The 25114-nt window shown below is 36.8% G+C and overlaps 1 protein-coding gene across 4 annotated transcripts in view; it reads left to right on the top strand.

The window, feature by feature from the left end:
• Nucleotides 1–25114, top strand: part of ALG9 (ALG9 alpha-1,2-mannosyltransferase) — a 77902-nt gene that overhangs the window by 44285 nt on the left and 8503 nt on the right. For all 4 annotated transcript variants that reach the window (XM_039887883.1, XM_039887881.1, XM_039887880.1 and 1 more), the window contains exon 14: nt 15812–15942. In XM_039887883.1, coding sequence (XP_039743817.1) covers nt 15812–15942 — 131 coding nt within the window. The remainder of the gene's footprint in view (nt 1–15811; nt 15943–25114) is intronic.

Genomic DNA, 25114 nt, shown 5'->3' with positions numbered 1-25114 from the left:
ATTTCCATTTGCCCTTCTTTACCTCTTCTCTTTCTTTGCTGAGACCTATCCTTTTGTTTCAAGCCTGTTTGTAATTACTCATTATAGTGTTTTTAATTGTGGCTGCTTTAAAATCTTCATTAGAATAATTTTAATATCTCTATCATCTCTGTGTTGGCATCTGTTTGTTATCATTTGTCATGCAAGTTGAGATCTCCCTTGCTCTCGGTATGTTGAGTGAGTTCTCACTGAAACCTGGATATTGGGGCCATTATGTTAGGAGATTCTGGATCTTATTAAGTCTTTCTGTTTTAGCCAGCCTTCTCTGACCCTACACTAGTGGGGAAAGGGAGTGTTGCCTTGTCATTGCCAACTGGGAATGAAAGTCCAGATTCCCTACTTGGCTTTCATTGATACCCAGGAGCAGACAGAGGTGTTCGTTATGGCTGGGTAGCAGTGGGAGCTCAGGCTCACCACTAGGCCTCTACTGATATGACTTTGGCTGAAATGGGCAGGGGTGCCTTGTCACTGCTCACCAATATAGTCCCTGATACCATGGGGTGTGGCCTTGTTACCATTGGACAGGAGTGAAAGTCCTGACTCTACTAGGCCTTCTCTGACACTACCTCAGCATATAAGAGGAAGGGTGCCTCTTCACTGCCAGATAGGGTGCAAGCGCAGGCTTCATGTGTGCTTTCCACTGATGCCATCGATGCTAGAAAAAGGAGGCTTTTCACTACCCAGCAGGGTTGAAAGTCCTGGCTCCCTACTCGATCTTCTCTGACACCATCCATGCCAAGAGTGGGGGGCCCTTCGTTACAGCCTGGTGAAAGTAGAAGTCTGAGCTCTTCGTTGGACATTTACTTTCAGAGGTATGGGTGCGATGACAGTTTTGGAGAGGGATCTGTTTGGCTGATGTATTTTATAAGGGTTCTCCAAAGAAACTGACTGATAGAATGTGTGTGTGCATATGTGTGTATATATGTATTTATATGTATGTATACGTTTATACATAGAAAGAGAAAGAAAGAGGGAGAGAGAGAGATTGAGATTGATTTAATTTGGGTTAAGGGATTGACTTACATGATTGAGGGGTCTGGTAAATCTGAAATGTGCAGGATAGGTTGGCAGTCTGAAGACCTAGGGAAGAACTGATATTGCAGCTGGAGTCCAAAGGCAGTTTGGATGCAGAATTTTCTCTTCCTAGGGGACCTCACTCTTTTTCTCTTAAGGTCTTCAACTGATTGAATGAGGCCCACCCTTATTATGAAGGGTGATCTGCTTTACTCAGAGTTTACTGATTTAAATGTTAATCTCATTTAAAAAGTACCTTCATTCTACGGCTATGCCACCCTGAACAAGTGATCTCAGAAGCTAAGCAGGGTTGAGCCTGGTTAGTACTTGGATGGGAGACCACCTAGGAAGACCAGGTGCTGTAGGCGTAAAAAATAAGGGATTGTAAACTGACAGGTCCTTGCAATCTGAGGTCAACCAAGGGTTGCCTCGCCTAAAAAAAAATATCTTCAGAGCAACATCTAGTCTGATGTTTAACCAAATATCTGGGTATTGTGGCCTAGCTAAGTTGACACATATTAACTGTCACTGCTGGAGTAGAATGATTATAGTCTAGAAGTACTATTCCTTGGGTCCTGAGGTGCCGAGCTGGTCTGCCTTTTTTTCTCAACCTTTTGGAATCATCTTATATTTGTTTCATACATAATGTCCAAGGTTTTTAGCTAGACTCAGCAGAAGGAATATGGAACAGTGCCTGTTCTTGCTGTTTATTTGTTATGTTCTTTTAACATATCAGATTAAATGCTTCATTGATATTTGAGGTCATAGGTTTTTATTTCTAAGCCTGTTCTCTGTTTTCTCCTAAAGAATTATTTAGTTTTTCCTTCTATGTGGTTTTTTAAAATATCACATCTTTTGTACTAGAGCATCTCATTTTATGATTTTAACTGGGTGGGGTTTTTTTTCTCCCCTTTCAGATTTGAGTTTAATATTTTCTTCATTTAGTTGGAAGTTTCTCTAAGCATGTTCACTCTGGTCTTGGTGTGATGCATTCTGACCCTTGCCAAGATCTCGTTTGTCCATTAGGCATTATCCAGAAAAGTAATCCTATGATTTGACTCTATTGTTTATATCTACTGTTCACTTCCCTTGTCTTTCTCTTCCAAAATCACAACCTTTAACTTGGAAGGAAATTGAAAATATCTTTTTGCTTAAAAGACATTCATCATACTACCTATGACCTGAGAATCACTTGACATACAGTCTGGCTTTCTTCTGTCATTTGCTTCTGATGTGAATTGGCAGAGTTTAGTGTTTGGCAGATTTATGTCTTAACTCGTTCCCTATCAAGTTTGATATATTGTCAGAAGATGGAATACTTTTCTATTTTCTTTTTGCTTTGTTAGGTCTCTTTTCACACAGATGCTTCTGAATTCCTCAGTCAGGGTCATTTGTGGAAACTAATTCAAAGCTTGGGAGCCACAGCTTGCCTTGTGTAACTAGCGTCTTCCACCTAACCCGTACATCTGGTTCACTTCCACCTGTGAGTCTTTACAAAAGTAGCTTGCTGTTGCTATAATGCTACTCTTTTCTACTACCTTTCCTCCTATTAGTCTGCCAAATCATTTTTCAGGCTACAGATCTTGTTTCCTGTGGGAATTCCTTGCAGATTGAGCAAAGGAGAACTACTGATATTTCTTTTTATTTTGTTACTGTGACACAGTTTTCCCATGCTCAATCTCCAATAATTATGCCACTATTCATTTCCCTTTAAAAAAATCTACTTAATGTTTTAAAAAATCTGTACTCTTAATACATATATCATATGTATCATAACCAACCCTCAATTATCTGTTAATAGAAGAAATAGTACTTAAATAACTCCTATTCTTGAGTACATTTTTTTTCTTTATTTTTTATTTTTATTTGTTTATTAAATTTATTGTGGTGACTTTGGTGTAAAATTACAAAAACCTAATAAAATTATATAGGTTTCAAGTATGTAATTCAATAATGCATCATCTGTATATTGCATTGTGTGTTCACTACCCAATCAAATCTCTTTCCATCACCATATATTCGTATATTTTTTATTAACATTTCAGTATGACAACTGTTAGGAATTCACAGAACTTCAAATAAGCTAAAAAAGTTATCCATTGAAACTCAACATAAGAATCACCAGAAAATTGGTCACATCTTTGGTCCATTTTCTCTACCTAGCTTTTCCTAATATTTCAAGTTAAGAACAAGTCCTATAATTTCTTAGGTTGATACAAATGTAAACCAGGGTAGAGCTTCATCTATTGAATTTATACTCTTTTGAGTGGGTAATGAACATAACTTCGAAAGGTTTGAGTTTAAAAAGTCATTCCCTCTTCTCGGATCACAAAATATATAATAGCAATTGATTCTAATTGACTGATTAGTAGAGAAAATTATAATAGAAAAAGATTTTGTGAGCATGTCTTGCTAACTCTGGATGACCAAAAATTAATTTCCTGTTACTTTGTGTTTATACTTTGGCATAATCACTTTATTCTATTGACTGAATGCCATTTAAAGTTTATTCACCCGGTATGGTCCACCTTAGGTAGAAGTTCCTAAAGGGCAATATCTGTCTACGTGTTTGTCTTCTTCTGGTCCTCTTTTAAATTATGACAGTATAAAAACTTCAAAGAAGAAAATTGAAATATTTGACAAAAATAGTAGATAGCTTTTTGTATATGTGGCTCAACTTTAAAGTAGAAATTCTCTGAAAGTTGTGATTTATTTTTCATCTATTTCCTAATTTTGTACTTAATAGGCTTTTCTTAATGATGGTAGTGATAGTGACTTTAGTTATAAAAATAAATGAATTTCATTCTATATTACAGATGTAGTCTTAAAATATTTTATATAAATCGATATTGTAAAAATCATTTATAAAAAAAATCCTGAATTTGTTGTAAAACAAAAGAAATTAAGCAGCCTCCTGTGATTTCTCAGTTTTCTAAATATGCATTTTATATAAATCAGTAGATTTGCTTATATTGAAATACATTGTTGAGAACTGAGAGATGTAGATTGGGCTTCACTGAGTGGTATTACCACTGTCCTGGGTATTCATACTCATGTACTGAGTTAACAAGGAAGATAAATAGTTTTTGTTCATCTGGCATTGCTAATCAACTGAACTTGGCTTACTGGAGCCCCAGGTTAAAAGCATGACGAGATTGGATCCTGGTTCAGTGAAAGAGTGCTACAATGATTAGCAATATCTAACATGAGCAGTGGGAAGGAAAACAACTGAGCTTTCTGTATGTGTCATCACCCAACCTCAGGTTAGATCTATGTGGTGATTCTAGGCTCTCTGGGTAAGATGTGTGACTTATTCCCAAATCATACGTTTTGTATTGATAACGCTCTTGGAATTGAAGAAACTCTGCAAAAATTTAACATTTTTCAGGCACTCAAGCCCATAAAATTTCCCTAACCCTTCTCATATTTAACAACATCAGAATAACAAAGATACTATCTGGGCTTTAAATAGCTCCTTGACATCAGCAGATTCAGAGAACTGAATGATCTTATTTTGCCTTTGCCATTTCTGACAAATATGTATTTTCAACTGTGTTCAGTGGGGCAGGCTTTTTAATCGCCAAAGTCTTGGCAATATAAAAAGCAGATCCTATGTATTTGTTACCTCCAGTGCAGGGATGTCTTTCAGTATGAAAACATATGTAATGATGAGCAGTAGCTCTAATAAGAGGAGAATCAGCAGTGTGAGGTATATGTACAATTTTGATGAAATTATTTTCTCTACAGTGATCCTTTCTTAGAGCTGAGAAAGATTTTTATGGTTTGCAGTCCCATTCCTTTGGAGAGTTGGTAAAACCTGAGACTCGGTTGAGTGACTTCCCTAAATCACAGAGCTGGAGCTAGAGCTAGAGGCAGAGTAATTAGAGGTCTCCTTTCTTGACGCAAATGGTAACATTAGATAGATTAAACAAGTAGAGTGCTTAGTTGGAGGCAGAGCGTTTAGAATATTATTCTCCTCTTCTGATGATGTCATTTCACAGAGTTAGCTTTTTCAAACGTTTGTTTTATAGTTAGTTACTTGCTGATATAATTCATATCCATACATAGTAGGATACATATACAATAGCATTTGTTTTTATATTTGTATTTTTTATAATAGAAGATTGTGGCTAAAATGGAGTCAAAAGATATCTTCTCAGAGAAATTCTTTAGCTTGCAGAACTGGACTTAATTGTCTCCAACATCTTGTCTATGAATTGGGAATAAACAAGTAATATCCATGTAGAATTTTGTTTTGTAATAAATGTGATTCTTCTTTTCTTTTTCTGTGCTCTTTGTGTTCTCCCCTTCCCAGTAATAGGAGTACACTCATAGATCTGAAGGAAGTTTAAATTCTGATCACAGCAGTGGGATTCCGGAATAATTGTTTAAATTGATTTCTCAATTTAAAATTAGTAGTCAGTTTCCTGAAACTCAAAATTAGTAGTCAGTTTACTGAAACTTGAACTCATTTTGTAGTTGAGAGATTTTTTTTAGTAGATTATTACAATGCAATTTGATCTTTATTGTATGATATTTTAGAGAAAATAGATTGTCCTCCCAGAGCTAGAAGCTAAGGGAAGAAATTCTTGGCACTTTGGGATAGCTTGTCTTAGTTTTTAACACTTGGTGTTTGAAGTTGTCTGGCGTCCTGGTACAGCTGTGACCTTTCTTTCCTTCAGCAAATACTTTTTGACTGCCTGCTATGTGCCAGGTACTGTACCAGGTGCCAGGGATACAGTAGTGATCAAGACAGAGAATGCTCAGCTATAAGAAATCCTGAGCCTCGCTGCAGATGCTCACAGAAAAATATGAGGACATATATGAAACAAAACTTATTACATGTTTTGGAAAGAAAGTAGACATTCTGAATACAGCTTAAAGGTTAAATGTTAAATTCATACCATATGTTGGCCACTTTGCTGTTCAATAGCCTCAGTTATGACCAGATTTTACTTAGCTATGGGCAAAGCTAAACCTCCCACTTGCCTTGGAGTTTATAGGACAACTGATTTTGATTGATCTTTCACATTATCCCCTTAAACTCTTAGAGGATTCTTTATTGCATTTGTTTACCAAAGACTTTTCAGTGACATTTGAGAAATAAGAGCTGTTTTATATATGGAGGTGATTTCTCTGTGGTGTTCCCTGAACTTCATGTTGGCCCTTGACAGAGATCTTTACTTTTTACAGCTATGTGTGTCATTGTCATATCCAGCTGATATAGATGCCTGAATGCAAGTTCACATCTTTCCTGTCTCAGGACTTGAGGGGCTTGGCTCAAGTAGCTGGATAGACAGCAGGGAAGGTCCCTGAGAAAAAGAAGTTGGGCTGTTTGTTCTTTCCTTGTCCCCTTATGGCATTCTAAACTGATAAATTTACTGTTTGATACAACCATTGAACCCATTCTGGTTGTTACCTTTTCTCAGTCTTCAGCCTCCTCACAGCCTTTCTGTGGCTATTGAAATTTACTCTCTCCTTGAATTTCAAAACTGTGTACTTTGATTCTTCTCCTGCAACCTCTCTAATGGTTCCTTCTGTCCCTTGCTTCTTCCACTTCTTTGTTCTGCCCAGTACTGTAAGTATCCACCCAAATTTATCTGTGATCTTCTGTTCCTCTTTGATCTTCTCTCCCTTTTCCTACACTTTCACCTTTTCCTCCCTCTTATTTTCACGCATTCTTGTGTGCATTTGTTAAATATACATTTGCTTAACACCTACTGCTGTGTGCTTTGTACTATGCTAAGTTTTAGGAACGCATGAGTGAATGATAGACACAGCCCCAGCTTCCATAGAATTACTTATTTTCCAATTAATTCATAAATTATTATTGTGAAATGTTTTAGTGGAGAAGTACTACGAAAGCATGTAAATTGGGGACTTGTCCTAGTTTAAGTGTACAGTGAAGTCTTTTCTCAAGAGATCAATTTTAGCTGAAATCTGAAGGATGAGTAAGAATTTATGAGATGGAAGCAGGGAGTGTTCTCTGCAGTAGAAAACAACTCTAACTCCCAGTGTTCCAGTCACATGGGCTTTTTTTCAATTGCTTGGGTATACCATGCTTCTTCCCACCTCAGTAGATGTAAAATGTGTTATCATCCTTCAGTCTCACCCAAACTGATACTTCACTGCAGCCCCCTTTTATCCCCAGTTCACTGGATCAGAAATCCCGTCATTGATTTCCTTTGGAATAGACCTGAGATTTATTTTTTCTTCTTTCTTCATTCCCACCACCATAGAACTTCATAGCGTCCTTACTTCACAGCTGGATACTATGTTAGTGACCAGGAGGCCTTGCATCCAGCCTTTTCCTCCCGTATGTCCTTGCCCCACCCTCTCCAGCATAGCCACTATGGACCTCTTTTTCCGAGACCCATTTTTAAATCGTATTACTCCTTGGCTGAAAAATCTGGAGTAGATTCCTAATGGACAAAATCCAGATTCTCTTAATTTGGGTCCTTCATTATCAGTCTTCAGACTCTTTCTAATTTTGTTTCTCAACACATACCTCTTGGAACAAGCAGATATTCCTCTATTTCCACTGTGAAATATGCTCATTTCTGCCTTTTTCCCTCTGTTCTCTCTTTTACCACCATCCTAGGACATCTTTTCAACTATATGGGTCCCACTGATTTCTTTTTCTCTGAACTCTGATTGCTCTTATAATACGTTCTGTATTTCATATGTGCTAATGTTATTTTCTGACCTAAATTATAAGTTTAATAACAGAGATGTGTCTTACAGGATTTTTTATACTGTAGTTTAGGATTCACCAAATAGGCTTTGCTGATACCCAGAAGGTTCATTTTAATATTATTTACTGAATGCTGCTAGTTGAGGACTGTGAGGAGTTAATGTTGTAACCCTTCTGTCCTACATGTTGGGCATAATGTGAATTGACAGTAACTACCAATCTAGATTGAAAACAAGAATAATTCATTTTAATGAGCTCTAGTGCTCCAAGGTTCTTTTCAGTCAGTCAGATTCTCACATTTCACAGTTAGTCACGGATTCCTTCTAATGTTACAGCTATTTGTGTAGTCCTTTATAGTTTGCAAGTTTTATTTAAATGAATCACCTCATTTAATCCTCATTACAACTCTTTGAGGTAAATGGTATTATCTTTTACAAAAGAAGAAATCGAAGTATAAAAACTTAAATGAGTATGGGTCACCTAACTAGTTTGTGATAGAACCCAGACCTGAATCTAGGCCTCTGACTTTGAATACCTCTTCTAATTTTTTAAATGAAAAAAATTTTAATTTTTTTCTAGCTTGAGATATAATTGATATAACATTGTATAAATTTAAGGTATAAAGTGTGATAATTTGATATATGTATATATTGTGAAACAGTTACCACAATAAGGTTAGTTAACACATTCATCACCTCATATAGTTACCATTTTTTTGTGGTGAGAACATTTAAGAGCTACTCTCTTAGAAGATTTGAAGTATCCAACACAGTATTGTTAACTATAGTCACCATGCTGTACATTAGATCCCCTGAACTTAGTCATCTTATAACTATAATTTGTACCTTTTGACTAACATCGTTCGATTGCCCCAGCCCCTGGTAGCCACCATTCTACTCTGTTTCTATGAGTTCAACTTTTTTGGATTTCACATATAAGTGAGATCATACATTATTTGTCTTTCTCTGTCTGACTTATTTGTCTTTCTCTGTCTGACTTATTTCACTTAGCATAATGCCCTCGTTTCATTCATGTTGTCACAAATAGCTGTGTTTCATTGTTTTTATGGCTGAATAATATTCTACTGTGTATGCATATAGTATATACATACCACATTTCATCTATTGATGGACACTTAGGTTGCTTCCTTTTCTTGGCTATTGTGAATAATAGAGGCGCATATATCTCTTCAAGATAGCGATTTCATTTCCTTCAGTTGTATACCCCCCCGCAAAAAAATAGGATTGCTAGTAGTTCTATTTTTAATTTTTTGAGGAACTTTTTTACTGTTTTCCATAATGGCAGTACCAATTTATATTCCTACCAACAGTGTACCAAGGGTTCCCTTTTCTCTATATCTTCACCAGCATTTGTTATCTCGTCTTTTTGATAATTGCCATTCTCACAGGTGTGCGATGGTGTCTCATTGTGGTTTTGATTTGCATTTCTCTAATGACTGGTGATATTGAGCACCTTTTTATGTACCTCTGTGTCTTCTTTGGAAAAGCGTCTATTCAGGTTCTTTGCCTATTTTAAGATCTGATTATCTATTTATTTTGCTATCGAGGGTTATGAGTTCCTTATATATTTTGGACATTAACTCCCAAATGGTTAGATGGTTTACAAATATTTTTCCCATTTCACAGGTTGCCTTTTTATTTTGTCTATTGTTAGGGCTCCTTTTCTAATTACTTTATTTCTTCTCTAATAGAGAACCTGCCCTTGATCATCCTTAACTATTTTTTGCTGGAGGCCTTTGTCCTTATATGTGTTAGTTGTTCAGTAACTGCTTCCCAGGAAAAAGAATATTCAGCAGCTGCTTCCCAGAAAGGATGAAAAGAGATTGTATTTTTAAAAAATAAATTAATATCTCAATATTTTTCCTTGGTATCTTTCTAAAAACTTTAAATGGAATTGCATATGGATGGTATGATGAGTGGAGCCTAAACCTAACTGGTATAGTCTGGTATTAATTAGTTACTACACACATCTCTGGCAGACCATGTACCCAGTACCAGATCTAGATAATGAGAGCTGAGGTGTGCCTGGTCAAGTATTGAAAAGTCATACTTAGAGCTCCCTCACCAAAGAGATCTAGGCGTGCGACCATGAGAGTCTCTACCCCTTACTGGTTCTATTTGATTATAGAGGCATGGCACTTGCAAAACTTTTAAAAACTTGTTCCATGTTTTTAAAATCCTTGGGAGCTACAGAGTGGGTGTTCGGACCAAAAAGGCTGCTTCCTGGAGTGTTTATGCAAAGGATCATTTTTAGAGAATTTTTTGGAGTGGAATTGGGACTGACGTCAATTCTCAGTGTGCTTTCTCTCCCCTGGAGGAATAATCCATATGTAGAGCCAGATGTGAGACTGAAGTCTTTTTTACATATAAATAACGCCGTGAGAGAATGAGACTATTACTCTAAGTTAGAGGTTGGGTAAGAACAGAGTTTACTGTAAGCCAGAGATGACCAAGTTGTTCCTACACAAAATCTTTGACTGCGTATGACCTATAAGCCTAAATGTGCACAAAACATAAGTAAATTGATAATAATATAATAATAATAGAACAAATACTGTATAACCATCACCCAGGTCAAATACTAGAACATTGCTAGCACCCAGAAGCTCCCCCAGCAATTGCTTTTGTTAACTACCCACTCCCTGCTTCAGATGGAGTTTCCTGCCTTTTATAATAATTTCCTTGCCTTTCTCTTAACATTTACTACTTTATATGCATTCCTAAATAATGTTAAGTTAGCTTTGCCTGTTTTTGAACTTTATATACATGGAATGAATCATATTGCATTTTTTTATGTCTTAATCCTTTCACTCAACTTTTTTTGTAATAATCACACATGTTGCATGTAGCTATAGTTTGTTCTCTTTTATTACTGCATTGTATTTCATTGTATCACTGTATCGAAATTTATTATTTTACTATTGATGGATGTTTGGTTGTTTCCAATCTGAGCCAACTGCAAATAATGCCACTTTGAGCATTCTTGAACTTATCTTGCTGCATGCATTTCTTTTGGATATACTTAGCTTGAACCATGTAAAACTACCATTTTTTGTGCATCAAACAGTCAAATATTAATGGTTTCATATGGTTCAATCTAATACTCAGGAGTAGAATTGTTGGATCATGTAAAATGCATATATTCAATTTTAGTAGATTCTGCCAAATAGTTTTCTAAAAATCTTGTACCAACTTAATCTCCTGCCAACAATGTATATACGAGTTACTGCACATTCTGGCCAACACTTGGTATTATAATTTTTAATTATCGTTTTGATTTCTTGGTAACTGATGAAGTTGAACATTTTTTTATTTGTTTTTGACCATTTCGATTTCTTTTGTGAAGTACCTATTCAAGTCATTTGCTCATTTTTCTGTTGGAAGGTCTATCTTTGTCTTATTGACTAGAAGGTGTTCTTTATATATTCTAGATATGAGTGTTTGATTGGTAAGTGTCTCGCATATATCTTCTCCCATTTTGAGGCTCATCTCTTCACTCTCTTAATGGTGTCTTTGATGAACAAATATTTTCCCAATTTTAATGTAGTCAAATTTATTCATCATTTCTTTTATAGTTAATGACTCTTGTGTCTTATCTAAAAAGACACGAGATCTGTACCATAAGATCTTGAAGATATTCTTCCAATTATCTTTGTTTTGCTTTCCACATTTAGTTCTGTAATCCATGTGAAGTTGATTTTTGTGTACAGAGTGAGGTTGAGGTCTAATTTCATTTTTTTCCCCAATGGCTATCTAGTCAGTCCTTAGCACCAATTAATGAAGAGACCATCCTTTCCCCATGGCTCCGAGGTGTCACTTCTGCCAAAAATCAGTGTCCATATGTGCCTGCATCCATCCGTGGCTCTGTTCATTGGTCCGTTGATCTATTTCTGCACTAATACCTCATTGTCTTAACTTTAGTAAGTAATAAGACAATGAGGTATTAGTGCAGGAATAGTAAGTAAGCTCCCTATCTTGATCTTCTTTACTAAGAGTGCCTTGGTTATCCATATCCTGCATTTTCATATGAGTTTTAGAATCAGCTTAAGTTTCACAAAAAAAGTCTGTTGGGATTTTTATTAAGATTGCATTTAATCTATCAATTTATTTAGAATTTATATCTTTACAGTAGTCTTTTAATCTAAGAATAAAGTTTATCTCTCCATTTAATAAGGTCTACTTAATTGCCTATCAAAATTTTTTTGAGATAAAATTCATCACTTCAACAATTTTGTATTGTGATAAAATTTACCATTTTAATCACTTTTAGGTATACAGTTTAGTGGCATTAAGTACATTCACACTGTTGTGCAACCATCACCATTCTCTATCTCCACAACTTTTTCATCATCCCACCCTGAAACTCAGTACCCCTTAAATAAAATATTTGTTTATCCATTCATCCTCTGATGGACATTTGGGTTGTTTCCACCTTTGTCTTGTGAACATTTGTGAACAATGCTGCTGTGAACATCGGGATACAGATATCTATTTTGAGTCCTTGTTTTCAATTATTTTGGTATATATATATCTTAGAAATGGAGTTGTTGGATCTTATGGTATTGAGTGATTTTAAAGAGTACCACACATTGGCTTTTAGTACGTTCATAATGTGCAGCCATCACCACTAAGTTTAGAACATTTTATTCACTCCCCCAAAAAAGCGCATATCCGTTAAGCAGTCACTCCCTCAATTCCTAGCAATGATTAATCTGCTTTCTGTCTCAATGGATTTGCCTGTTGTGGACATTTTAAGTGAATGAAATCATACGATATGTAGTCTTTCGCGTCAGGTTTTTTTACTTATTAATGTCTTTGTGGTTCATCTATGTTGTAGCATGTATCCTTTTTAAGACTGAATGATATTTCATTGCATATATATACCACATTTTAATTATATGAGTATGCTACATTATAAATAGACATTTGTCAATAAAATTCTGTTAGATTTATTCCAAGGCACATGTTTCAAATCCTTGTAAATTATATTTTTGTAATATAATTTGAAAATGCATAATTTTAAAACCATAATTGTTAACATAATTTTATATAGGAATATATGACATTGATTTTATAGCCTGTAAGTGTAAAGTCTGATAAACTCTCTTAATTCTAAAAATTTATCCGTCAGTTCTTTGGGGTTTTATATATAACAATCATGTCATTGTGATGACTGAATTTTGTTTCTTTATATTATTTCTATTTCTTATGCCATTTATTTTTTTCTCTTATTCTGCTGACTAGAGCTTCTAGTACAGTGTTAAATAGAGTAATAATAACCAGCCTTGACTTATTACTGATCCCAAAGAAAAACCTTTACCATTAAATATGAGATTTGCTATAGGTCTATTCATGTTTCAAATTTTTTTTTATCTTAGCTGAAACCTGACTTTCTAGGAGGACTCTTTGGGTTTTAATTTTTAAGAAACATTTAGATGAGCTCCTGAGAGTATTTTGCCTCTGATTCAGTTATTTTTGGCAGTCTTTTTTTTTTTTTTTTAGAGAATTTTTATATGAGTTTATTTCAGCCAGCTGATGAGATATGCTGGGGATTTTTGGCGGTCTTGTATGATTTTTGAAGTCACTCTGACCTGGGTCCAAATATGGCTCTGCTGTATACTCGTGTGATTTTAGTTAGTACTGTAAATTCTTTTAGGGCAAGAACTATGTCTGATTTATTTGATTCTGTATCATTAGCTCTAACTTAAGGCCTAGTACATTGTAGGGCTTAATATATGTATCTTGAAAAAAATGAAGTTATTTAATTTGTGTCTTGGCTTCATTTATAAAATAGGGATTAGTAATCCCTTATAGGCCTTGATGTGATGATTTTAAAAATAATATGGTAGGTCCTCAAATAACATCATTTTCTTCAACGTTGTTTTGTTATAATATTGATGAGATGCTACAGGAACTTAACTCATGTTTATATCAATTAGCCTATGGTAAAATCAGTTTTGTGAAATGTCATTTCACTTAAAGTCACAGAATCTATTGATGACATCAAGGACCTATTGTATATGTAACATAGTTAACATGTAAAGAGGAAAAAAAGAGTGAAAAATAATAGTTTCCTTCTTTTGAGATTTACTGTTTTTTAGCTGACAACACTAGAGATTAAGAGAGTTCTGGGACCCAATTTCCAATGTGTGTGGGAGTTTCCTTACAGTAACAATTTTCAGACACCAGCTTGGTATCCTATAACCCAACTCAATTCTGACTATCAGCCTGGAGGTAGCAGCAGATTCCATAGTTTGAGGGCTCAGGCCTATAAGACTGCACCCCGTCCCCACCTCCCTACACACACACACACACTTCAGACATCAGTCTCAAGTCCAGGTTGTTACCTGTACTTCTGACCTACTGGCTATAAATCAGAAGTTCTCATGGCCCCCTCCTTAGGTTTGATTAATTTGCTAGAGTAGTTCACAGAACTCAGAGAAACATTTTATTTCACTTAGTAAATTACCAGTTTAGTATTGTAAAAGGATATAACTCAGGAACGGCCAGATGGAAGAGATGTATAGGCCAAGGTTTGGGAAGAGGGTACAGATCTTCCATGCTTTCTTCCAGCATGCCACTCTCCCTGAATCTCCAGGTGTTCACCAACCCGGAAGCTCTCTGAATCAGTCCTTTCGAGTTTTAATGGAGGCTTCATTACATAGGCATGATGAAATCATTGGCCATTGATCATTCAACTCAATCTCCAACCTCTCATCTCCAGAGTCCAGGAGTGGGACTGAAAGTTCCAACCTTCTAATCACATGAATTGCTCACCCCTTCATCCTTAGGTGCTTTCCAAAAGTCACCCTGTTAACGTAAACTCAGTTGTGGTTGAAAAGGGGCTTGTTGTGAATAACAAGACACTCCTTTCACTTTTATGGCTTTGAAGGAATTTCAGGAACTGAAGACAAGAGACCAAATATTATAACAAAAGACGTTCCCATTGCTATTATGGATTAGGAAGTAATGCTTTTGGGAGCTGTGTGCGAATCAGGAACTGTGGACAAAGACCAAACTATATATTTATTATAAATTACAATATTGCAGCGATATTTTTCATCTTTGAGTTTTTATTTAACCTTGTAGAAACTTGTATATTGTCTTTATTTTTTATTTTTAAAAAGTTAAAACTTTTTTTTTAATTAAAAAGGCTTAAGAATTTTCCCTGATTGTTAAATATTCTGATGGTTTTGAGATGAAAGAAAGAATGTAATTGTCATTTGAAATGAACTATTCAACTGCAGAAGTATCCTACAGATTTTGTAGCATGTTCTTTTGAATTAATCAATTTTATGAGAAGCACAGTACCAACATGATATCAAATGAAATGTATTAATATTCTCTTATGAGTACCTGTGATACTCTGTTGTGTCCATATTGTGAGCAACTAAATGACTATAGTTTTGCTTGTAGTTACTATATATTTTCCATAATCTCCACTATTGCAGTTCTGATATCTCAGTTTTGTAGATCTTTTGCTGCAGGAGCAATTCCCATGTCACTGTTGATTCTGTTGAATTTTTGAAGGAGATGATATACGTGATATTTGTGTACCATTTGCGAGGTGTAGGGTTAGCTCACATGGCTTTGTCAGCAGACAGGGCTTCCTCACATATTAGCATGTGTGTCTAGTCATGCCCTTTTAATCTCTGGAGTCAAAGAAGCCATAGATTGGAAGGAAGTGATAGTGAGTAGAAGACGATAGTTTTTTGAGTAAGTTGTGGGTTTACACTGGCTTCAGAAGTGTCTGTAAGGCCAGAGGGACTTAATACCCAAACTAGAGTCAAAACTTCTAAAGCTTAATGTACATATTTGGCTGGGTAAATGCATGTCTCCCTCTTACCCCCAGAAACCTAAATAAATATCCCAGTACCCAATATTCTTATCTGAGTGGAGAGAGCACAGATAATATCTTCCGAGGACTTGGATTTTTGTGCTTCTAAAACCCTATAGGAACGCTTAGGGTTACAACTGACATTCCTTACTTTGAAAGGACCGTTGCAATTACTGATAATAAAGAGTTGGCCTTTCTCCACTGCAGATTGACATCAGTAAATGCCACTATTTAGTGGATTTGGACACCATGAGAGAAACACCCCGGGAGCCGAAATATTCATCCAGTAGAGAAGAATGGATCAGCTTGGCCTACAGACCATTCCTTGATGCTTCTAGGTATGTGGCTACAATCCTAAGAAAATGTACTAGGCTTAGTAAGGGTAAAAATCAGAATCTAGGATTGAATAACTTCCAGTCCTGGGCTGACTCTAGTAGCCATCATTTTATTGTATTTTTATTTAGGCTCAAATAAAGTTTCAGTTTTCTGGGAAATCTAAAGGAGGGCTCTCTTTTTCTAGGCACCAGAATGCAAAGTATATTCGGGTATCATCCAAATAAAAGAATCTAAGTAAAGCAGATAGAAACTGAAGAAAATGCAAATAAGTGTTTGACATTGATTATTTTTGGCAACCAACTTCAGCTATCTTAGCTAAGAGTATTCTAACGTTGCTAAGAAGATTGATTATGTACTTTAAGGAGCTAGACGTTCATATCTATTGTTTTTGGGCTCAAGGCTCAGTCAGGGATGGGATAGGCCTTACTAGATTTTAAGTAGAAAGACCAAATAGACCAGGTCTGGAGAGGCAGGTCTGGGACTCAGAAACAGAAGAAAATGTTTTCAGGAGGAGGGAGTAATCAGAAGCTGCTGATGAATCAAGTAAGATGACGAATAACAACTGTCCATTGGATTTGGCACTGATAAAAGCAATTTTTTGGAGTGGTGGGGACATAGGGACTTGAGAGATTAGAGGGGTTAAAGCAAAAACAAAAGGACAAGAATTGGATAAGGCAAATATAGATAAGTCTTTTGAAGAGTTTAACAATAAATAGAAACAGAAATAGGGCTATAACTGGTGGGGGGTAGGTAGGGAAAGTGATGACTAGAATAGATATTTGCCCTTAAAAAATTTTTTTTTATTATGGTAGCATATATATATATATATATATAGCATAAAATTCAGTGATATTAATTACATTTACACTGTTGTACACCATTACCATTATCTTTTTCTAAATTGAGATATAATTGACATATAACATTGTGTAAGTTTAAGGAGTACAACATGTTGGTTTGATACATTTATATATTGAAATATGATTACTGCAGTAGCATGAGCTAACATGTCACATATTTATCATTTCTTTTTTGTCTTGAGAATACCATTACCTATTTCTAAAACTTTTCCATCACCCCAAACTGTTTCCTCTCTCATTTTTTTTTCTCTTTTTTTTTTTTAAGATGAGGAAAATAACAGTCATGTTTATGTACTGATGGAAATGATCTCTTATAGAGCTGAAAACTGATCACGTAGGAGAAAGGAAAGAATTGCTGGGGCAGTGCCCTTGAGTTAGGTGAGAGGAGATGCACAAGTAGGTAAAGGGTATGTTTTAGACATAGGTCTTCTCTGAACAGCGCTGTCCAATAGAGCTTCCTGCAGTGGTGGAGGTATTCTATATCTACACTGTTCAATATAGGTGCCGTAAGCCACTTGTAGCTATTAAGCATTTGAAATGTGACTAGTAAGACTGAGAAACTGAACTTTTAATTTTATTTAATCTCAATTTAAATAGCCACACATAGCTACTAGACAGAGCATTAATGTAACAGGCAGCAGATAGATATAGTGATAAGAATCTGGAAGTTCTCTTCTGATGGCCTCAGTTTTCTCAGTGAAGTAGGAAGTCGGATTATCAGACACAGGAGAATAGGGGATAAGGTGTTAGAGATTTGAGGAGAGAGAAAGTGTGAAATAATTGAGGAGAGTAGGAGACAAAAGAAGATTGAGAAATATAGTATGATTGGAGGACAAGATCAAGAACTCACTTGAATTTTAAGTGGGGCCAGTGTGGTTGCTTTTTCTTTCTTCAGCTATTTATAGCTGCACTAGTGAATAACAGGTGAATTAAAAAAAAACTTCATTGAAGTATAATTTATATAGCATAAAATTTACCCATTTTAGGTATACAATCCAGTAATTATTAGTAAATTTACCAAGTTGTGCAACCATCACCACAATTCAATTTTAGAACATTTCCACCACCCTGGTAAGATCCCTAATTCCCATCCCCAGGGAACCACTCATTTACTTTCTCTTTCTACAGATTTGCCTTTCTCTTTCTACAGATTTGCCTTCTTTGAACCTTTCATATAAATGGAATCATATAATATGTGGGGTTCTGTGTCTGGCTTTTTTCACTTAGCATGGTATTGAGGTTCATTCATATTATAGCATATCAGTGGTTGTCCATTTTTATTGCTGAATACCATTCCATTGTATGCATATACCCATTTTGTTTATCCCTTCACCAGTTAGTAGATGTTTTTGGTTATTCTGAATAATGCTGCTTTGAATATTCATGTGCCTGATTTGTGTTTTAGGGTTGGATTTTAGCTAGAAAAGTTCAAGAAAGCATGAAAAGGCAAGGACATTTAGGGTTTATGCAGGAAAGTGGTATAATGATTGATGGCCTTGAGTAAGGAAGGAGGAGGAGTTCTTGAAAGGTGGTGGAGTCATGGATGGATTGATATTCAGAACATTGTCAGAACTGGAGTAGTAAGAGGAAAGAGCTGGAAAGAGAAGCAGCAGTGAGGGTGTGAAGTTCTCTGCATCACACATGTTCTTTGGTGTCTGGCTTGTTATTTGATGTAGTACTTGGGGTAGGTCTCTTTTGTGCCTTCTTTTTTGAGTTGAGAAAACTATGACAGCATGAGATTTGGGCCTGGAAAGATGTCCAGCTCTGAAGAGATAGCAGATCCCAAACAACCTTCCCGTAAACAAAGGGAAACTTAATGGTTCATAAATACTGACTAGTATTTATGGTCTAGTACATTGGTCACAGGATAAATTCTGTTTATAGCAAACAGGGCAAGAGAGTAATTTTTTTTTTTTTTTAATGGTGACATTGGTATAAGGGAGTATTTTTGAGGTGACTGTTTTTTTCTTTTGGTTTTGAAGGGTTGAAATGAGAAAGGTTCCTCATCTTCCCATTTTCTTTTTAGTAGCACACTAGCACGACAGCTGGTACACATAAACTGAGAGCCCTTGGGACAAGGAGAAGAAACTTGACGCTTGTGTACTTCTCACTGGAATATTCAAAATCTTTTGTGGGAAGAGCAGAAGGTGTTGGTCACCTTCCCACCTGCCTTATGGTGAGCAGAGTGACTGGAGGTGCACATACAGTCACACAAGTAATGTGGTTGAGTATTGCTCCTGCAGGCCCCTCTGTGTTCAATGTTCTCTTAGCGAGTGGGAGCAGGTGACACATTGGGAGACCATGAAATATGAGTGCCTTTGCCCAGAGAACATTATCCACTGAACATCCTGCTTCCTTAGATTTTAAGGGCAGAAATAAAGCATAACTAGATCAATTCGATAAACATTTATTGAACATCTTCTACATCTAAGACTTTAGGCTGTACGCAGACCAGACCGCTGCCTTGAGGAGTTTACAGTCTATGTGGGGAGATGTACCATAGTTCAGAGAAGTGCTGTTAGAGCATAGGAGGGAGGGGTTAATTCCAAAAAGGCTCGAGTGAGAGGAACCAAGGAAGATTTCAAGAGGAAATGCCATCTGAAGACTGCATTGGTGATAGTGTGGGAGGTGGACTGGAAGGAGGGAAAGTTGGAGGCGTAGAGATAAGTTAGGAGGCTATTCTGGTTGACTAGATGAAGGGTAATGAAGGAGTGACCGCAACTGAAAGAAGAGGGATAGATTCAGGAGTCATTGTTTCAGAGAAAGATCAGGCCAAATTTTAGATTCTAGAAGCCCACGACTTTCCCCAGTGGCTTGTGTCAAGCTTTCAGGATTTTCCTTTGTGTTAGAAGTACAGTGCTTGTCACTATTATGAATTGCTTTCTCCAGCTGGGCTGGTCCCTGACTAGAAACCTTTTTGCAAATTGAGCAGAACTTCCTAGAGACCAGACTCTAAGTTTACTTCATTGTATATCCTGTCTCTCCTGTTGGTCCCTCTGCTGCTCCATTTCCCATTAGCCCACCAAGCACACCTCCAGTGTAGGAAGAGGGAAAGAGAAGGTTGTCGGGGAGTGCCTTCAGAGGTTTCTCATTTCCCATAAATTGTACTCATTTCCCATAAATTGGCATTCTTTTTGTGATCGTATGCTGAGAATGAAAGAAATCAGCGGGTTTAAGAACTGAAAATGTGGAGTTCACTCGAAGGTGTGCAAAGTGTAGTGAAGAGAGTGTAGCGTCAGAATACATGTGCATTTAACCTCGGCTACTTGCTGGTTGTCCCTCTCTGATTCTCAAATTTCCATATCAGTAAAAACTGGTCATAATATTTTATCTACTATATTGGTATGTTGTAAGAATTAAACGAGAACAGAAATATGAAAGTGCTTTTCAATTCTGAAGCACTATGTAAATGTCAGGCCTTTCAATTAATTAGCAGGCTGCCTTGGTTTCCAATATTATGCTAATTTTCTTTACATTTCTCTTCCTCAGTATTTCATAGTATATACCGATCTAACTACAAAAATCGCGTGATCCTACAGCCGAGTTTCCAAAGCAGTTTATAACTGTCAGCACCGTGACATGTCATGTTGCTGACTTTGGGCCCGTTAAGTTACACTGCTGTCAGAGGCTGTGCACCTCAGTGCTGTCACTCTGAGGTGGTACATGAGATGCTCTTGGGAGCTTGGTCCTTGAATGCCTCTGAGCCTATTCACTAGGGCTGTTACATTCCCTCCGTCCTCTTGAAACAAGGTTTTTATGTTTTAGCAATTTATATAAGAAGGAGAAATAATGGTATCCTCCACATGCAATGATCACTTGTTTTAGATCCTAGATTGGATGGGGATGCAGGCCTAGCTAAACTAGCTCTCTCTGAGGAGGTTTTAATAAGCCTGTGACATACCACCTCATGACCTTTTTAGAAATGTAAGCAGGTTAATTTCTCATATGTGTAAGTCTCTAAAATTTAAATCCGCTTTCTTTATAGTTCACTTTGAGATCATTTTTTCTTTTTCCCATTATCCATCTGTCTGTCCATCTGACATCCATTCAGCAGATATTTTTTGAACACTGCCAGGTACTGTGATAGAACTTAGGTATATAGAGATGAGTAGTACCCACAAACCCCCTGTCCTCTTGGACCTTCCAATATAATGAGGAGGCTGATATTAAACAAAAACAAACATTAAAATATGTTTAATAAAATAATGGTAATAAAAATATTAAATGATGTTTATTAATAATGTTAATAAAAATATTAAACAAAAAATCAATATATAATTAGAACTGTGTCAAGTACTTTAAAGGAAAAGTACTGGGTGCCGTGAGAAAAGGAATCAGCAGCGGGAGGTACCCACAGTCTTCTTGTTATGTCCACAAGCCAGCTGGTTTGGAAATAGGAAAATATTTATTGAATAGCTATTATGGCCTTGTCACAGAGCTAGAATATGGGAGGGGTATAAAAGAAGTAATTAGATACAGATTTTGCCCTTGAATAACTTACAACTTTGGTAGTTACACATATGAAAACAACTTGAAAAGAGTATTAAAACCTCAGGAGGTACCAAGTTATGTGCTAGAAGGTCAAAGAAAGGAGAGATCTGGAGGTTAGAGTATACTGAGAAGGCTTCCTGAAGGAGGTGGTGCTTGAGCTGAGGCTTAAAAGAAAAGGATTTGTACCAGTGGTAAAAAGAGTACAATCTCCTTAATTCAAGGAGGAGAAATCATGAGCACAAGTTGAAAGGTAAAAAGAAATCTGTTTAATGAGGGGCCTGAAGGTCAATAAAGAAAAGTTTGATTTACCTCTTTGGCTGATCTAAATTTGCCTTTAGGTAAAGTGATCTATAGTATATCATCTAAACCAGAATGCTTTCGAAAGTCAAATGGCCCTGCCCTGGAGAAATTGAGATATGTAGTCATCCTGATTTAATATGATTAGAATACAGGGGCTTGTCCCAAAAAGCAGGACAGGAGAATGGTGCATGTAAATAGAGTTCCTTTGACCCATAGTCCATGTTTACCATGTGGATTTGCTCATTGTTTATTTACTTGATTTCATTTGCTGGCATTCCTTGGTCATTTTTTTTTATTACAGATTCATTCCTGAGATTGGGTCTCTGCTATCTAAAAGGGAAGCAATCAGTATAGTTTGATGACAGTACTGGCACTTAAAAAAATCATACTCTGAGTGTGTATGTCAGTAGAGACTCAACTCAAGAGGGAAGATTATTAGAACATTATTGTGACTGGTGCAAATTGAGGAATTCTGAATATCTATGAATATGTGAAGAGGTTCTTTTCTGTTGAAATTGTTGGAGGATAAGCAAGGTCTTTACTGTTGGACGACTGGAGGAGGATTCACTAAATAGGGCTAAATGTTGTTAGCCTATCTGGAAGAGCAACAGCCCAGATGTTCATCCATTCTTTTCTTAGGCTTCTTCTCTGTTTTATCAGAGTACTAGAGGCCCCAGATCCCATTAGTTTGAGAGAGGGTACAGGCATAGAAATCTTAATAACCATTTTCTAGTCACGCCTTGCACATACCTGGTACCATAGCTGCAGCCTCTACTCCCTGAGTTTGACATGTCTGTGTCCAACTAATTTTACAAAGGTTTATCAAATTCCCAGGATATGGGGTCTATACTAGTTAACAATATTACTTTTTAAACCAAACACATTTATCACCCTATGGCCATCTCATATTACGTATACTTTCTAAAATAAGAAAAAACTTCTTTCTTTCTTTGAAGGATGATATAATTGCTACTTGTATAAAATAGTTCGAAAAGTGGGTGGATTAAGTGCCTACTCTTAGAGCCCCTAGAGAGGAGTGAAGGAGAGAGTGTTGCAATAAATTACTAGCTCAATGGTGGGTTCCTTTCTAAGTGTGGATAGAATGTTTGGCTGTGGGAGTCTGGTGGGAAATGCCTCTCCAGGAAGTTGAATTGGCCTCCTGAGCAACAGGGCCCGTTTGTAGCTTTGGAAACAAGTTGGGAGGCACTGTCACTGCTTTGCACAGCCGCTTTCCACCCACTCCGTCCTCCTTCATTATAGGTCCCTTTTGTCTTGCTCGCTTTGCTTTCACCTTTGGTTTTTGGATTGTGAGATTTTATTCTTCCCTGTTTTGGAGCAGATGATCCTCATCTAACTGAATTTTACGCTTGCCTGATTAGGGACTTGAGATAATTTGGGCAGATTTAAATAGGGCGGGATTTCAAAGTCCTGAAAATTTATAAGAGTAGATACAAATAAGGACTTAGAAGTTAACACCTTTGGCTGGTATGGTTGGAGAAGGACTTTTTCTAGTCAGAGGACAGAAATAAGCTGGGGACTGAGCTGATAGCATCAGCTGCTCGTGTTCTTTCAGTGCCCAACACAGGATCTTCAGTGGCCACTGAGCTTTAGCTGCTGTGAAATTTTTTTTACTGAGACTGTGACTCTACTTTTAGCTTCCAAAGAAGTGAATCTAGCAGCTACGAGGCCTAAAGAGTCTTTCGCACCTGTATCCATTTTGGTCTTCATGGTAGTTTGGCTGCTAGCAGCCATTGTGTCCCCAGCCCCAAACCCAGCATAAGCAGAACTATTTATTTCTGGAAGATGATAAGAAAACCATTAGAGTAATCACTGTAAAGGGCAAATTAGTTGGGAGCTCTTGTTCTAATTATTGCTGTATAACAAATCATCCCAAAGTTAGTGATATAAAACAACAATCATTTATTATTTTCTCTCATGGTTCTGGGGGTTGACTGGCCTCAGATAGGTAGTTCTTCAGCTACTCAGGTTTCTTATGTATTGGCCATCAGATGGTAGATGGGATTGGAGGCATCTCAAAGGCTTTTCACATGTCTATCTGTTCACTAGATCTCAGCTGGGGCTCTCAGCCAAAACACCTGCATGTGGTTTCTCCTTGTGGTCTGAGCTTCCTCACAGCATGATGGCTGGCTTCCAGGAGCTAGTATCTCAAGAGCTATATATATTTTATTACCTAGCCTTGGGTTCACACAGTAACGTTCCTGCCTCGCTAGCCACTCAAATAGCCCCTGTTTGAGGGGAGAGGAATTAGACTTTTCCTGGTGATGGGAGGAGCATCAGAGAATTTATGGACATGTTTTAAAACCATCACAGCTCTTTTGATGTCATTCTTTATTCAAATTGGATAATTTTTGAAATTTTTCTTTTTAAAGATTTCTCATGAAGGACATATGGCACACGAAATAGTCCAGCAAGCTGTTTCCATCTGTAGCTTCTTACTACCCAGGTGGAAAGGGAGACTATACCCCATGGCAGAATTTGGTTGCAGGCCAATAGTTTGACATGCTTCAGATGGTATTCAACTCCTTAGGGTAGAATTAGTTCACCCTCCTAACCAGTAATTGAAGTGCTCTTGTCTTTCACTACACATCAATCACGGTTGTGTCTCCAGCTCCTTTACCTGTGCCAAGAATACTGACTGTATTCAGTAAGAAAGAAGAAATCAGAGTTTCTCCACTTTTTAATTCTTTCTCAGTTCATTATTCTCATATCCTTTTTGTTTCTTTATCAGTTTTGGGCCTTTTCTTTTTTTCCTTTTCGCCAGATACTTTCCTGGGACCCTTCATCTGGCAGAGCTACCCCAGGCTAGATTCGGCTTCAAAACACATTGATGTTTTTGCTCATTGTATTCTTCCACTGCTTAGTCATTGAGATCTGCTGACATTTTAAGAATAATAAACCTTTTTTGTTTTTCTGAAGCTCAGAGAGTCTGTTTTCCATTGTTGTAAAATTAGTTCTGTAGAAAGAGACTATGTACAGACCATCTGTGCTCCAAGTCCACGCTACAGAGACTCTCGGTTTTGAAGAGTTTATACAGTGCTTTAGGACTGCCACTGCTTTTAGCTTGCTTAGACCAAGCAGCTGGCATCATCACAGGTCTTTGTTTTAAGTTCTGTGAGACTTTGAACCACATCTCTTGTTGATTCTCGACAACTCCTGGCACGTAGTCAGGTCTCAAAAAATATTTATTGATTATCTGATGTATTTCACATTCTCAAAACTGAATTTATGCCAGGGTAAAATGAAAAAGAAAAAAAAAAGTAAAATAAAGATTTCTTCAGAAACCTCTGATGTCCTTATTTAGTAAAATAAAGATTGTCGAGTTACTTTAAAGTTATACTCATTGTTTATTTCACCTCTGTAGAGCTTACCAGAATCATCTACCAGAAGTGGCCTCCCATGCTACCTATAATTTGTCACATAGAGTCATAGCCCAAGTGAGGGCCCAAAGAACAGAGGCAAATACCTTGAACACTGTTCAGTGTCTTCTCCACAGGAATGGTGG

Source organism: Pteropus medius, unplaced genomic scaffold (genome assembly GCF_902729225.1).
Source record: "Pteropus medius unplaced genomic scaffold, Ma_sr-lr_union100, whole genome shotgun sequence".
In the NCBI taxonomy this organism is placed as follows: Eukaryota; Metazoa; Chordata; class Mammalia; order Chiroptera; family Pteropodidae; genus Pteropus; species Pteropus medius.
This window is presented reverse-complemented; position numbering and strand designations above follow the sequence as displayed.